Here is a 13,636-nt window from a genome sequence, read left to right as displayed (position 1 = left end):
TCCTGCATCGACAGTACGCGTTAGTAACATTAGTAACTTTTGTTCTGTTCTGTTCAACGCAACTCACCTGGCTCGAATTGCATAACCGTTTGATCAACCGTTACCTCGTTATTTGGTCGTACAACCCCCTCCTCTCTATAACACTACGGTCCGTACGGTGTGTCCGAATAAAAAAAAATGTAATGTGATTGCAGAAGGGTTGCAGGATATGGTAGCTCGAACGCATGGCAGTGTCCCGAAATTATTAGTTCAGGATTCAAAAATAATATAGCCTAGATGTAGGTAGGGCTTGCACTAAAAACAAAAGGGAGAATTTGTAGATAACGCTATCGCCAACCATCCGTAGAGGGGAAAATGTCAAGAGATGTTTCTTCAATCACTGAATACGAGAGCGCCTTCCTTTATTTTCCGCCATCACTTTGTTGTCGGGAAATGCACTTGAACTAGCCATAGTTTGTTTTCGTTCTGGCTTCGTCCTTTTGCAGCAAAGAACAATATGCAAGCCGGTCAAAACAAAGACTCAGTAAATAGCCCCAAAAAGACACTACAGAGAGGACCAGTGGCCAGGCTCGCTCATGCAACATCTTTTATTGCAAGTGCATGACAGTAGAAACGCATCGTGAGCACTTCACATTGCGTGTGCCGTGGTTCCTGGTGAATCCTGGCAGTGCTTCACGGTGACGACTGCTTCTTGACGCTCGGGAATCAGTCGTGCGCAACAAGAACAGCGCTTCCGGACCTGCAGCCGTCGCAGGTGTAGTTGCCGGTGAAGATCAGAGCAATGCTGTTGGCTCCGCACGAGGGATACTGCTCGCTCTTAAGGCCTGAAAAATGCAATCGGTAACAATCGAAGTTCACGAGTGGAATACATACCTTTAAGTTAACGATATAAGCAGCTTCACGTTGATGTAAGGAATCGTTTTAGATTGTTTGGAAATACCAGTGAAAGTGCACTCACAGGTAACGTTGAAGGACCCGTAGCAGGGACACTTGTAGCAGAAGATGTTCTGGAAGATGTACGTGCAGGTCTCGTCCTCCGCACACACTGGAGCCTGCGGAAAACGGCACTACTTAAACCAAGAGTTGAAGATTGCAGCCTTGACAAAACTGAACAATGGGCGTTCGGATCAGCTGTTCCACTAAAATCTGTAATCCAGTGCCGTGATGATATACGTTTGCCCCTTTCGAGGCGTAAGTGCGTGCCTGTATACAGAATACTAGAGGCCGGTTCCTAAGCTTTTTTCCCACCGCCCTGCTTTTAACGAGACAGATCGTACACCAACAGTTAACACTCGTTGTACTGACACTTCGTCCTTACCACAGTTTCGAACTGATTACAAGCTGCAATCCTTGGCTCACAATCTGCTATTTTTTCTTAATAAATATAAAGATACTGCTGGATTTAGGCCAAAACAACTGCGAATATACTTTGTGAAAATGTAATCTGTATTTATTCTTATGTCGTATGAGAAAATGTCTGTCATCACTGTACTCTTTTTGCATTCATTCATTACTGACAAACATTCTGTTGTCTTATTTCTGCTGTGTTGCTCTCATGCATACGCTGTATAATTTCTTTTCTATTTATTTATTGATGACCACTAATGTATTGTTCATTAATTGTTATTTCGTTCTGTCTGCTGCTGCCATGTAATGGTTTCCTGGGCCTTCGTAAAGCTGTTCGTACAGCTTTTAGCCCAGGTGACTATCCAGATACTTGCTGGAGAATAAAAATATGATTTGATTTTGATTTTGAGTTAAGGGCCCCGTTAGCGGAAAACCTGGCATGGGCGCTATTGGAGTGTAGAGAAAAGCAGGTTGCCCACCTGCCACCAAGGTCACGCGACCTAGCGACGTCATCACAACTTTCCCATAGTAACAGGTGGCGACGTACCAATCGGATTCCGAGTAATGTTCCCAATATGCAATGTAGCAGGTAAATTAATCATTGATCGAGAGAGGTCACGTGACCTCTCTGGATAACGCAACCTGGCCAGAATGGCTGGTGCCAGCCTGCCCACCGGGCACTCAGATAAATGCAATACGGGACCTAGCTGTCCACCGTGGCGCTGCGTATGAGGCTTACGGGGCTCGAAACAACAACCTTGATCTCCCATGCACCACCAGTAGCTTTGTTTGCAACAGCCACCTCGTCGTTTAACCGCTGCACCATTGCGCCAGTAAGGGAAGGAAGACTCCACATGATATATGAATGTAAAGTAGAGAATGATCAATTCCACATGAGCATGTAGGCAGAACCGAACCAAAAGAGAAGTACTTGCGTGATAGCGAGCGTTAAACCATTATGTGATGGTCAAGAAAGAACTGCGTCCACGTCTGCGAAGTGATACGCAAAGAGGACTCCAGGCAGCTGAAGGGACCCACTAACTCTATCGCGTCACGCCCTCGAGGCAGAGTTGGACCGTCCTCTAAAAGATTTTCTTTGCGGTTGCGGAAAACAACACATGAACAAATAAACATAAAAGTTGCACCCCCTGGAAAAGAAAAATGCGTTCATTGTGGCTACTACACATTGTGCTTTGTGTCGTGTTGTTTCTCCTAACAGAGAATGTTGACTTGGTAGCAGTCACTTATCTTAGAATTCTCAGGCGGAAATTTTTGCATTAGTTTAATTTCACAGTGTATTGGATGCTCGATGCCTTCATGACTACTGTGTTTTCATTGAAGTGACATTTTTGTCCAAGCATGGAGTCGAATTACTCAACAACCTGGCCGGCATCTTGTACTCTATGTACAACTGAGTAACTTTTCAAAAATCCAGCGTTTTCTATAGAAAAAAAAAAGCTGAGATGTTCATATACTTACGTTGACAGCTCCGCACCTGCTTTTAGTGTCTTCAACGAGCAGACCTGTGGCAAACCAAAAATATGCCATTTTAGAATGGTTCAGCAGTCAAAATACTTTTAGTAATGAACATTTCTAATAACCGGAGCAAGAGCAACGTGTTTCGAGCTTTGTTATGACAGCTTTGTTCTGCTCAGTTCAAGAGCAGTTCATAATTCCAGAATATGGTTCTTTGGATAATTCTTGGCCACCGCAGAGTATCTATGTGCTTGTAAGAATTTAACCCTTAAAACGGTGCAAGAAAAGTGCCAGATCAAAGATGAAGGCTTATGAAGTTATTCTCAATATCAGTCTCTCACGGAATTTATAGTTGATCGTCATGCGGCTCAACTTAGGCACCCTCGCTCAGGCAAAGGTAATCTCTTGATCTAAAGCATTTTTGCGCAGTATAACCACTAAAAAAAGGCTATCACGAACTTGCATTAGTGATAAAGTGAGACGATTTAGGAATCAGACAGTTCGGCGGTTTGGAGAAACCGAAAGCGGCAATCGTAGTGCAAAGACAAGATACTGTGCGCATGACGCTCTGTACACTCACATTCATAGGGAGAGCTCGGGCAGTCCTTCAGACGGCAGGTGTAGCCAGGCGAGCACTGCACAAGGTGGGAAACAAAACCACAAAGGGCGCTTGAACAATCGAACTAGCAAAGAACGTTAAGCTTAAGAATAGTGATGAACAAGTTAAAATTATCAGACTGTATTTTGCAACAGCCCTATTTCTGAATCACTTTGTTCTCCGACTGACAATGGTCGCTACCTCCGGTGACGTTAGATTTTTGTGCCCATTGCTGGCTTACATTGAAAACCGAGCTGACAAGCAACAAAGTGGTATGGAAGTAAATGGATTAAAGGATGGTTATACGACATACTGAGTACGCACGGGAAATACATAGGTGCAGGTCTTTCACCAAGCAACCCTGCTTCATACATTGCCTGGACGCAGGGACCGTACCATCGTTCTCTACTGGACTTCATCAAATCAGCTAACCTTTTTACACTCATTTAATCTGTAATACATCACTCATCACACCTTCACTAATTATTGATGGCTTGGGGCAATAAATTTCGCTTAAAAAATACATAGGTGCACCAGAACCTCATGGCTGATAGATTACTGTCTAGTATAATGCATTTTCCTGTCTAGAATACTGTATAGTGTTGAAAATATGGATTTTCCTATTGATACATTAGCTAAGCGGTGTGCGAATGTGAAGGGTGCCCTGTAGCTTTAAAAAAATGTATTTAGCTAGTTGTTTTTAGCTCTCTCCCCTTCAAATATCTCTGACAGACCGGGGGAACGCTTCTACTTTCAAGAGCAGAATGCTGTAAACACCCCAAATGGCCAAGTGTATGCTGTCTCAGTTATTTACTCTATAACCTTTTTGTTAGCTGTGCCATCATCTATTGTATCTGCTAACTCGCTAACAGCTCTTCCCAGCAGCTCGAGTTTGTGCACCTTTGAAGGGGCTATTGAAGAAAAGTGGAGAACATCCTACGATGAATAAGCTCAGACGCTTCACTGTGCTCAGGAAAGTTAATTACTGTGCACGTTATGGTTTCACGCTTATAGGCCACCGACACGCTGAACCGTGTCTAGCAAACAGAGCCAAATTCAGAAGTCAGGTTGTCCTTGGAGATCGATGAGGGAAAACCGAATATGAATCACGCGCGCTCTCTGCTTCTTCCTGCATATGCGCAAGGACGTCCAGACACAGGCGACACACAGGCGCATGCGTGCCTTTATGCATGTCCTGTGGTTACTTCCGTATTCACTCTGTTTTACAAGTCACACTAAATCCTGGCGAACCGACTGCCTGACAAGAACTGTTTGTTCAGCAAACGGATACAGGCTCTTCAACAGCAACGTCCTTGAGTACCAACCTTTTTTTAAAGTAACGTTACAAAGAAGATATGCCTATTTGCAGGCGAACGATCAAAAAGGGAGCGCCATAGGGACAGAACAATGCGACGCAGGCTGGAATTGGCCTATGTGTTCACTCCTGTACAGCGCAGCGGAATTGTTTTGCTATTTTCATTCACTTACAAAATCGCGCGAGAGGGAGATAATAAATACGTGCCGGCTATTTAATATATTGATCATTGATATTGATCATATATTGATCATTCTGGCGGAGATGCACTGCGCCACGGCTTTGGAAGCTGCGCCAGCAGCTATAAAACGAGAAATTCTTATTTAAACGGCATTAGCGCAAGTCAGCACGCGAATATTCAGCCTTAAAGCTCTTTCTGTATCCACTATGTAGTGTGTGCGTACCACAGGGGCGGAACAGAGTGAAAGTAGAACTTTAGTCAGTAAACAAATGGAACACTCACGGAGCAGGAAGTCTCAGAAACATCGATACCTGGAAGAAAAATGAAGCGTGTGCATTAGTTAGGCAGTCGTGCTTTGTGGTGATAACTAAAAAAAAAGGTAAAAGAGTTAGAATATGGACGGAAACCGCAATAACGATTACTCTTGAATGTAGAAAACGGGGATCCCTTCTGATATGCAAGTCATTTTCCAACAACACGCGTATCGCGTGAAAAATTATTCACCACCTGTGTCGTAATTTAATTTGTCAGCAAAGCATGTCCCTTCCTTTTTTTCACGCCTAAGATGCTCAGGCTGAGGTTGGTGAAACAGAGCAACTTTTAAACCCCACAGGCTTACTCAAGTAATCATGGAAATAACTGAATTAAGTAATTTATTTGCCAAGTTTTCCAGCGGCGACAAAGACTAACAGTAAAGAAGCGACATGACGGCACTTCTTCCTGTGCTTGCTATGCTCGTTTCGATTTCGACTGCATGCTCAAAATGCCGGAAAAAAAAAAAAACTTCAGCAGAGTGGCAGAGAAATATTAACTTTTGATTGCGTGCTTTCCTGTATGTGGAGCAGAGTGAAACTTTCCTTAAATGTTTTTTTATTGACTTTTATATCAAACGTCACACTGCGTTATACGGGACTAAAGTCTGACGGATAAGTCTTGATGTTAAGACAAGTAACTTAGGTAAAGCCTTATTATCAAACGTTATCCTTTGAATGCTACCCCGCGGCCACACACCTGCTGCCTCAACCCAACACTGCTACTGGTAATCGGCGTCACCTAAGATTTTACGCAAATGAGAACATTGAATGAAACTTCATCCATTGGGTTATGTAAGTACAAGTGCTTACAGTAGTTGTAGCTCTCGCAGTTGGCAACTACCGAGAAGTTGTAGTGCGTGACACATCTCTGGCCACCGGAACAGTCCGTGTCCTGGGACCGAAATGTCATGCATCAATGTTACGGCACGGGAATTACTTCATGTAAACGCAAGAGTCACTAAGACATTCTCAAATTTATATGTACTGTCGGGAGAAAAAGTTGCGTACCCCTCTCGGCGCAATGCAAAGCGAACGGATGGAAGATAGGAGCATCCCCTTTGAAACGGGGTAGTGACAGTTGCCCGCCATGCTCGCCTTTTTTTTCTTTATTTTTGTTTAACTGTGTTCTAAATTGTTTCTAAAATTCGCCATTCTCTTTAAATACGTTTACCTACATTTCTAACTTTGTCCCCTCGCTGCTTTTGAGCCATCCATCTTCCAATCGCTCTTTGCTAACTTCCAGCGCAGATTTATTTACATGACCATTGTTATCTACAAATCCTAGGTCCTCACTAGGAGTGACTGGGAAAACTGCATCGCAGCGCCATCTATATACAGGGGACGCCTAGGTAGTGACAGCCGATGGGGAACCCTTTCTAATCTGCAGGCATGTCGTTTGAGCCCTCATAAACGCTCTGCAGCTCGCCGAAGTGCCGAGCGCAGTAGCAGCAGCGACCCAGGTGACGTCGTCTCATTTCTGTTGTTTCATTCTGCGTTCGGGATATCATTCGAGCGCCGGCTGGCGCATTCCTTGCGCTCGCACGCAAAACTTGCCGAAAGATCGAAGCAGCTGATATCTTGAAAGGCATTCGTGATAGACCGCCATGACTTGTGTGATTACAATCTGGGCTGAACCTAGAGAGGCCTTAAATCTAAACGGACGTTATACGAATGGTTTTCACGCTGTGTCAGCCACGAGCGCACTATCTTTAGTTTAGAGGCCTGCTGATTTGATTGATTACCCTCTGACCTCTAATAACGAGGCAATAAATTATAAATTGTGACATCACCTCGATATTTAGCTCGACAAGAAGCCGTCTCCCGTTCACTGGAATCATCAACGCCAATTTAATGCAAGTGGGAAAGTGAATACAAAAGACTTCGGTAACGCTTTTAATACATTCGGCCAGGGGACAGATTTTGCGACAGTGATCGTTTACAAGTCAGCGCTGTCCGTCGCGAACGCCGTTCAAGATATCAGTTGCTTCCACGACAGGTTAATCACGCGCAAGTATTTTGACGTGTCATGGTGCGGCGTGGGCCGGCGCTTATCTATCGAAGGCGAAACGAAAACGAGAAGGAAAATCAGCAGAAGATCACTGGATCGCTACTGCATCGGCGATGCTGGGCATTGCGCTGTGCAACCAAACGAGTCAAGCCACATGCTGTATATTAGAAAAGGGTTCCTCATTGTCGGTCTCGGTCTCAGATCTCGCCTGTAGATAGCACTGCGATGTAGCCTTCGGCCGCTCCACCACGCGCCGAGCGGATGATACCACTTAGCTGCCGACAGTACATTACTCAGGCGACGGAGATAGCAGAACAGTTCCACTGCTTCCTTATGTGTGCCTCATGTCCCTTCTCGAGTGGTGAATGTTGAAATGTCTGATCTCGAAAACAACACTACTCACCGACGTGCAATTTTGGAGACCCGGAGTCCCACTGGCGTAGCCGCAAGGTAGCAGGGTCACTGAAAACATCAAGGGTAAGGAGAAAGAGTGGTAAGCATCGGCGTTTAACCATCAAGGTTCAATGTTGCTCCTCAATACCTGTATTCACGAGTAATTTGCAAAATTTTATGAAATAACTGACTGCTAAACTTTTCGTAGCGATTACAAAAGGAAAAGTGAGTTATGTATCAAGGCAGTTCAAGAAAGTGATAGCATTACAAGACTAGAGGAATCCAAGTATTTCCAGTGTTCGCGTGTAATTAGATCTGTAATTATATTTCTTGTGGATGCATTTCTACCTGCAGCCATATTAGAAGCTCTGAAGCTTTGAAAAGGTTGCGGCAGGCTGGCGGCCGCGGTGAAGATAAGAGCCCGCCATTGATAACAAAACGTGAGATCCAAACTTAGCGCTGATAAAAACTATTCACAGTATACCATTACGCGAATCAGGCAGAATGCTTTTATAGCGCAACTGAAATTATTTTCTAGCGAGAAGCGGCACGGGAGTACTTTCTCGTTTCCGCACAAAGGGGTGAGTTGGCATGTATTATCTGAGTAGACGTTGCGGTTGCACGGCAGTAACAAAGTGCACGTGCGGTCAAAAGCGAACAAGCACCGCCGTTCGGGAACTATCATGCACAGATATATCTTCCAATGACATCGTCGCTACAGTAGCTTTATGTTTGAAGAGTGAACAGTTTGGTGCACAATGCACGTTCATCTGACCGGGAAATTGGTGCCACCACTGCGATTGCTTCAGGTGAATATACGTCCTGGCATCTCTGAGTCGATTTACTGTATAGGCTTCCTAAGCGAGTCAGAGTTGTGTCTAGGCCCGCCATAATGGCCTCAAAGGCATCCAAGCTATGAAGAAAAGCCACCACTCTTTCATGCAGGAGGCATGGTTTGTGCAGTGCTTAAAGCTGGTGCAAGCTGGAACTGTTTATTTATGGCTCCGGTCTGGCTTTATTGAAGCCAAAATGCTTTTTCAGCGAACAACACGGCTCGTCAGCAATGCACTGGCTGCACCAAGACTTCATTTAAATAAGTTTCTTGCCATGTGGATGGATAGACATCTGCTGTAAACGTCACAAGTGAAAAGAGCTTTCTTTTTAACAGTTACAGAAAACTTCGCATAAATTATTGCGATTGAGACAAAATCGACTTGTCATTGAACATGTACACTCGAAGGAAATGAAATGTCACAGAGCATGAGTACAGTCAGTTAACAATGAACTTTCAAGAGCAGTCCACTGCTGAAAGATGCGCAGGTGTTGGCTTTTCCGCAGTACATGGATACTGTTTAACCATCTCATCGGATTCGGTCAATAGAGCGGCGAGCGACGCAGAGGCACCCTATACAGTAGTTTATATATATATATATATATATATATATATATATATATATATATATATATATATATATATATATATATATATATATATATATATATATATATATATATATATATATATACACGTGCGCAACGTAAGTTTGATCCGTGACTTTCTGCATACCTAATCACCCTGTGCAGATAAAAAGGATCGGTGTAAATCTGAGCGGAAACCTGAGGCACTGATGCTTGCACTGAACAGTGCGTTTCTGCTGTTTGTGATCCTTTGCTAAGCGCATAGCATTAAACAAAGATGACAGGCAGGCTATCCAATTCGATCCATGATATCGCGTGCGTATACAAAGTCTGGAACGTGTTTACGTTGCTAGCAACGCACTTAGTTTTCCAGTTCCGATAAACGACCTCTTATTCTTACGCAACGGTAGGATGGCCGTAGCCAAATACGTAGCGGACAACTGTAGAGTGCCGCATTTATTCGCAGAACGAAGCATTCCTTTTCCGAAAAAAATCTGCGACAATTTAAAGGGTGCGTTCAATACACGGGGGAAAAAATGTAGAAACAATTTGAACCAATAAAAAGGGGATAAAAGCAGGCCGTTGGAATAAATACTGCATGCGGTACGATTCATCTTCAAAATGAAACAAAACGCAATCAGCATTGTTTCAGCACTAGAGGAGCATAGCCAACAATTTATGTCGTAAACCCGTACGTATAACTTGAAGAGCGGACTATATTGCTGTAAAAAGGAGAGAACAACCCGAATTTACTCCAGTACAATTTCCAATGTTAGGCGGGAAGCCCAACCGCAATGAGTTCCCACAATACTTAATATCGCGCATAGAACACAGAAACTCTCGGCGACCAGTTATGGTTTCCGACGGTTCGGTAGTAGCCTTGGAGTTCGACAGTAAGCGCTTTATATTATTGCCTAGTCTTTTCGGCACTCAAAGAAAGACGGCTGCTAGCATTCATTATCATTTGCACCATAGTTCGCTCCATAATAATGTATTGCGTACGTTGCGCGAGTAACTACGGTATTGTGGCCTGCCGTACGCGTGCATGTCCCTTCAATGTACAAACAGTATCTGTCTCATACAAGCTGAAATACACACAGAGGACGTACCCAAAGCAGCGGCAAAGCAGATCACGGCCAACGCAGCTGCATTCAGAGCCATGGCGTCAAGGAGCAGGACAGGGTCTCTGGAAGCGACAAGCAAGCTAAACCACCACCGTTTCCGGAAGAACAAGTGATGAAAGAAGCAGTACTATCGTGCTTAAATAGGCACCTGCGGGCCTGTATTCGCTCAGAACAGTTGGTTGCTGCACCGCAGGCAATCGCTGCACTACTCACAAAGTAAGCAGAAGAGAAGAAAAAAACACTACACGTGCCAAGTGTGTGCCAATGGCGTTCTTCGAATCGCGCTTTGCTGTCGCGGAAAGATTGCGAACACGTGTATTGTCCGCGCCTATCAGTATGACCTCTTTTAGTTTCTGTTACCATATTTTTTATGTTTCGGTTTTTAATATTTGGAAATTGGGATCACAATTTTTTCTGTGTGCATTCATTCTTTGTGGCTGTTAATATCTGCAGCAGGGAATGCGTCATTTTAGTGAAGGCACTGCTGGCATTCGTACACGTGTGTTCAGTTTGCAAGTGAGTGGACTCTTTATAGCGTATGACCAGAAACCACCGGTTGCTGATTCACTCTGCAATACGAAAGGAAGTCAAAATCTGTGTTCTACCGAGACAGCAGGATACAGGGATGCCGGACGGATGCGGTTTGTGCGATTCACGGAATGCACGCAATTGAATGCGTAGTAAAGATGTCCATAAAATATATGTTACCGGCAGGAAAGCGTCATGAGATTCTGAGCAGGCCAATAAGGACTCCATGTTTGCACAACGAAAACTCCTCGATATTTTTCTTAATTGAAAAAAGTTGTGGCCCTGTTGTCTTAAAACAGCCTAGTAGAGCCTAAGACGCCGCACTAAATGCCAGGGGGGGGTCTTTTAATGAGAAAGGACGCAGGCGTAAATATGCAGCTGCTTTAGTTTGTCCAACGAGGGTGTTTTCGAGGTCCACGACATTCCATGGGAGCGTGCAGCCATAGCATAAAATGTCTGCTATATGTCAGCTTCAATGCCATTTTGCCTATGGTTGTGACCACCATTTGAATTTACGGCATATCACTGAGGCTTAGTACAAAGAACCCTTTTGATTTACCTACAGGATTTCCTCGATACTGTCAACAACGCATTAGCTATGGTCCGCAATGATTGTACGATGCAGTGTGTACTGCATTCATTTACACGCCCTTCAATCAGAAATTGTTCTGATAATTGATTGGAAAGTATCTCATTGAGAATTTCTTCCCGTGTACAGAAATGCCGGTTATTAAAGTCCACTTTGCATATCCCTAATTGTTCACAAATGGAAGTTTTCGGAGGTTTCATGGCACCTAAAATCATCGCTAAGGCGGCTGACGATACTGCTTTCAAATAACTGCTTTAGGTTTGCTTGGCTGGTCCAGAGCACCTGCAGGAAAACAGGTGGTGTTATTCAAGTATTTTAGTTGAATTATGTCGATCACTGAAGACTTTTACTTGAGCAGCAATGTTTCGAATGCAAGCTTTGCAAAGTAGTGACAAAACAAATAGACTAACCATTTAGTCTGGCACGCCAATGAGCGGTGCATTACAGTAATATAGACCAAGTACGTCTACGTATGCGTATTCGGGTCTTGGGGAGCGTTCCTCACCAACCGCTTTTCTTCGCGAGGGACAACGTGCTTGGCTTTCTTAGCCGCTTTTAATGTACGGCGACCAGCGCTCGCCACGCGCCAAACAAGAAGGGACTGTGCCAGAACATGCCACGCAAAAAGCCCAGACTATCGTTCGGCCTGACGCCGCCGCCGCCGCATCAGCTCCGTCGACTACCACATCGAAGAATAGATTAGAGCTAGATACTGACCGTGCTGATAGATGGCGCCATGGTACCTGCGAACTTTTCGCGCCGCACACTGAATACGCCCACCACGGGACTACGAAGATTCTGTTGGTGACGCATGTGGATGGCGCCATGGTACCTGCGAACTTTTCGCGCCGCGCACTGAATATGCCCACCACGGGACTACGAAGACTCTGCTGGTGACGCATGTGGATGGCGCCATGGTATCTGTGAACTTTTCGCGTCGCGCGCCGGATTCACTCTCCACGGGACTATATGTAGACGCTGTTGGTGACGAATGCGCTACTCTGGTGGCCGCGCAGCCAGGTGGAGCACGTAGAAACCAGAAGGTGAAGGAAAGTTTCGCCAATATTCGTTTCGGTTCAGCTCCGTGTTCTCCTTCGTTCTATTATCGTCAAGGTCACCAGCGGCACACCGTCAACGGAAACTATAAGCGGCGTTTCTTGCTTATAACAAAATGAAGTATGGGAAAATTATACAGACGTTACACAGCACACGAGTATAAAATTTGGCTAAAAGGACCACGATAACGTGAGTTATCGTTAATGTTCACTAGTTCTGCTGGAAGGTGGTTCCATTCTCGTGCAATACGCAGTATGAATGACAGCAGAAATTCTAGTAGTCGATGACTCATTGCCTATACCTTGAGATTATGTACGATGTGGTCGTTTACGTAGTGAAGGCAATGAAGGAGATGATGGCACAGTATAGGGTGATAGAAGTTCGTAAATATGGCCTGAAAAATTTTTCTGCGCATTGGTAAGGATGGAATTGGCGAGTCCGGATTTCATATCATTTATGCTAGCTGTTCTGTCATAGTTCGACAGGACAAGAAGAACGGAGTTTTTCTGAATAAGTTCAAGCAAATCAATTAGTATTTCACGACAGAGGTCCCAAACTGGTGTGGTGGTTTCGAATCTGAGCCAAAATTAGTGACTTGTATAGTTGCATTTCCATTGCGAATGGGGCATTGGAAAAGTTACGACTTCAGTAACCTAAAATGAGACTGTCATTGCCTAATATTCTTTGTTTATGTAACCACCTTGTTAGGTTAGCAGTGATAGGCAGTGAGACATTTAAAGGCCCCATTCTCCAGAGAATTCGATGTCGGCGTTGCCGGCATTGCGGCGGCTGTGTTTTTATGGAGGCAGAACGCTAAGGCGCCCATGTGCTGTGCGATGTCAGTGCACGTTAAAGATCCCCAGGTGGTCGAAATTATTCCGGAGCCCTCCACTACGGCACCTCTTTTTCCTTTCTTCTTTCACTCCCTCCTTTATCCCTTCCCTTAGGGCGCGGTTCAGGTGTCCAACGATATATGAGACAGATACTGCGCCATTTCCTTTCCACTAAAAACCAATTATTATTATTATTATTATTATTATTATTATTATTATTGCCGGCATTGGTGCTGTGAGGGTGGGATCACGGGCATGGCTCTGACAGGTGGTCCCATGGGAGGAACATAGGAGGCAGGTGAGCCGCCTAGGTCACGTGACCTTGCAGCGTCCTCAGAACCTGCCACCGGCTAGTTACCAAAATGCCCGCCGTGGCAGGTCGAAGTTAAATTAATTATTGGTCGCTCGGAAAGAGCAACCTGGGTTACAGAGGCCCACCTCTGGGAGCCCCTGCC

At 44.7% G+C, this 13,636-nt stretch overlaps 1 protein-coding gene across 1 annotated transcript; it reads right to left on the bottom strand.

Annotated features, from left to right (window-relative positions):
• Nucleotides 1–572: 572 nt before the first annotated feature.
• On the bottom strand, nt 573–10,288 carry LOC144133141 (uncharacterized). The gene is made up of 8 exons (XM_077666004.1): nt 10,161–10,288; nt 7,643–7,701; nt 6,042–6,123; nt 5,200–5,228; nt 3,404–3,458; nt 2,827–2,870; nt 959–1,052; nt 573–824 (listed from the first exon to the last, which is right to left on the bottom strand). The coding sequence occupies exons 1-8, from the start codon at nt 10,210–10,212 to the stop codon at nt 706–708; spliced, it is 534 nt and encodes a 177-aa protein (XP_077522130.1). The 5' UTR covers nt 10,213–10,288; the 3' UTR covers nt 573–705.
• Nucleotides 10,289–13,636: the final 3,348 nt, after the last annotated feature.

The sequence above is a fragment of the Amblyomma americanum genome, chromosome 5, assembly GCF_052857255.1.
Source record: "Amblyomma americanum isolate KBUSLIRL-KWMA chromosome 5, ASM5285725v1, whole genome shotgun sequence".
Classification (NCBI taxonomy): domain Eukaryota; kingdom Metazoa; phylum Arthropoda; class Arachnida; order Ixodida; family Ixodidae; genus Amblyomma; species Amblyomma americanum.
The sequence above is the reverse complement of the archived record's forward strand: the minus strand, read 5'-3'. Positions and strand labels throughout refer to the sequence as shown.

Coding starts and splice junctions, on each gene's coding strand:
- LOC144133141 (XM_077666004.1), bottom strand. CDS start 10,212: ATGGCTCTGAATGCAGCTGCGTTGGCCGTGATCTGCTTTGCCGCTGCT. Junction 6,124..7,642: donor GTCTCCAAAATTGCACGTCG/GTGAGTAGTGTT, acceptor TTTCGGTCCCAG/GACACGGACTGTTCCGGTGG. Junction 825..958: donor CGGGTCCTTCAACGTTACCT/GTGAGTGCACTT, acceptor TGCATTTTTCAG/GCCTTAAGAGCGAGCAGTAT.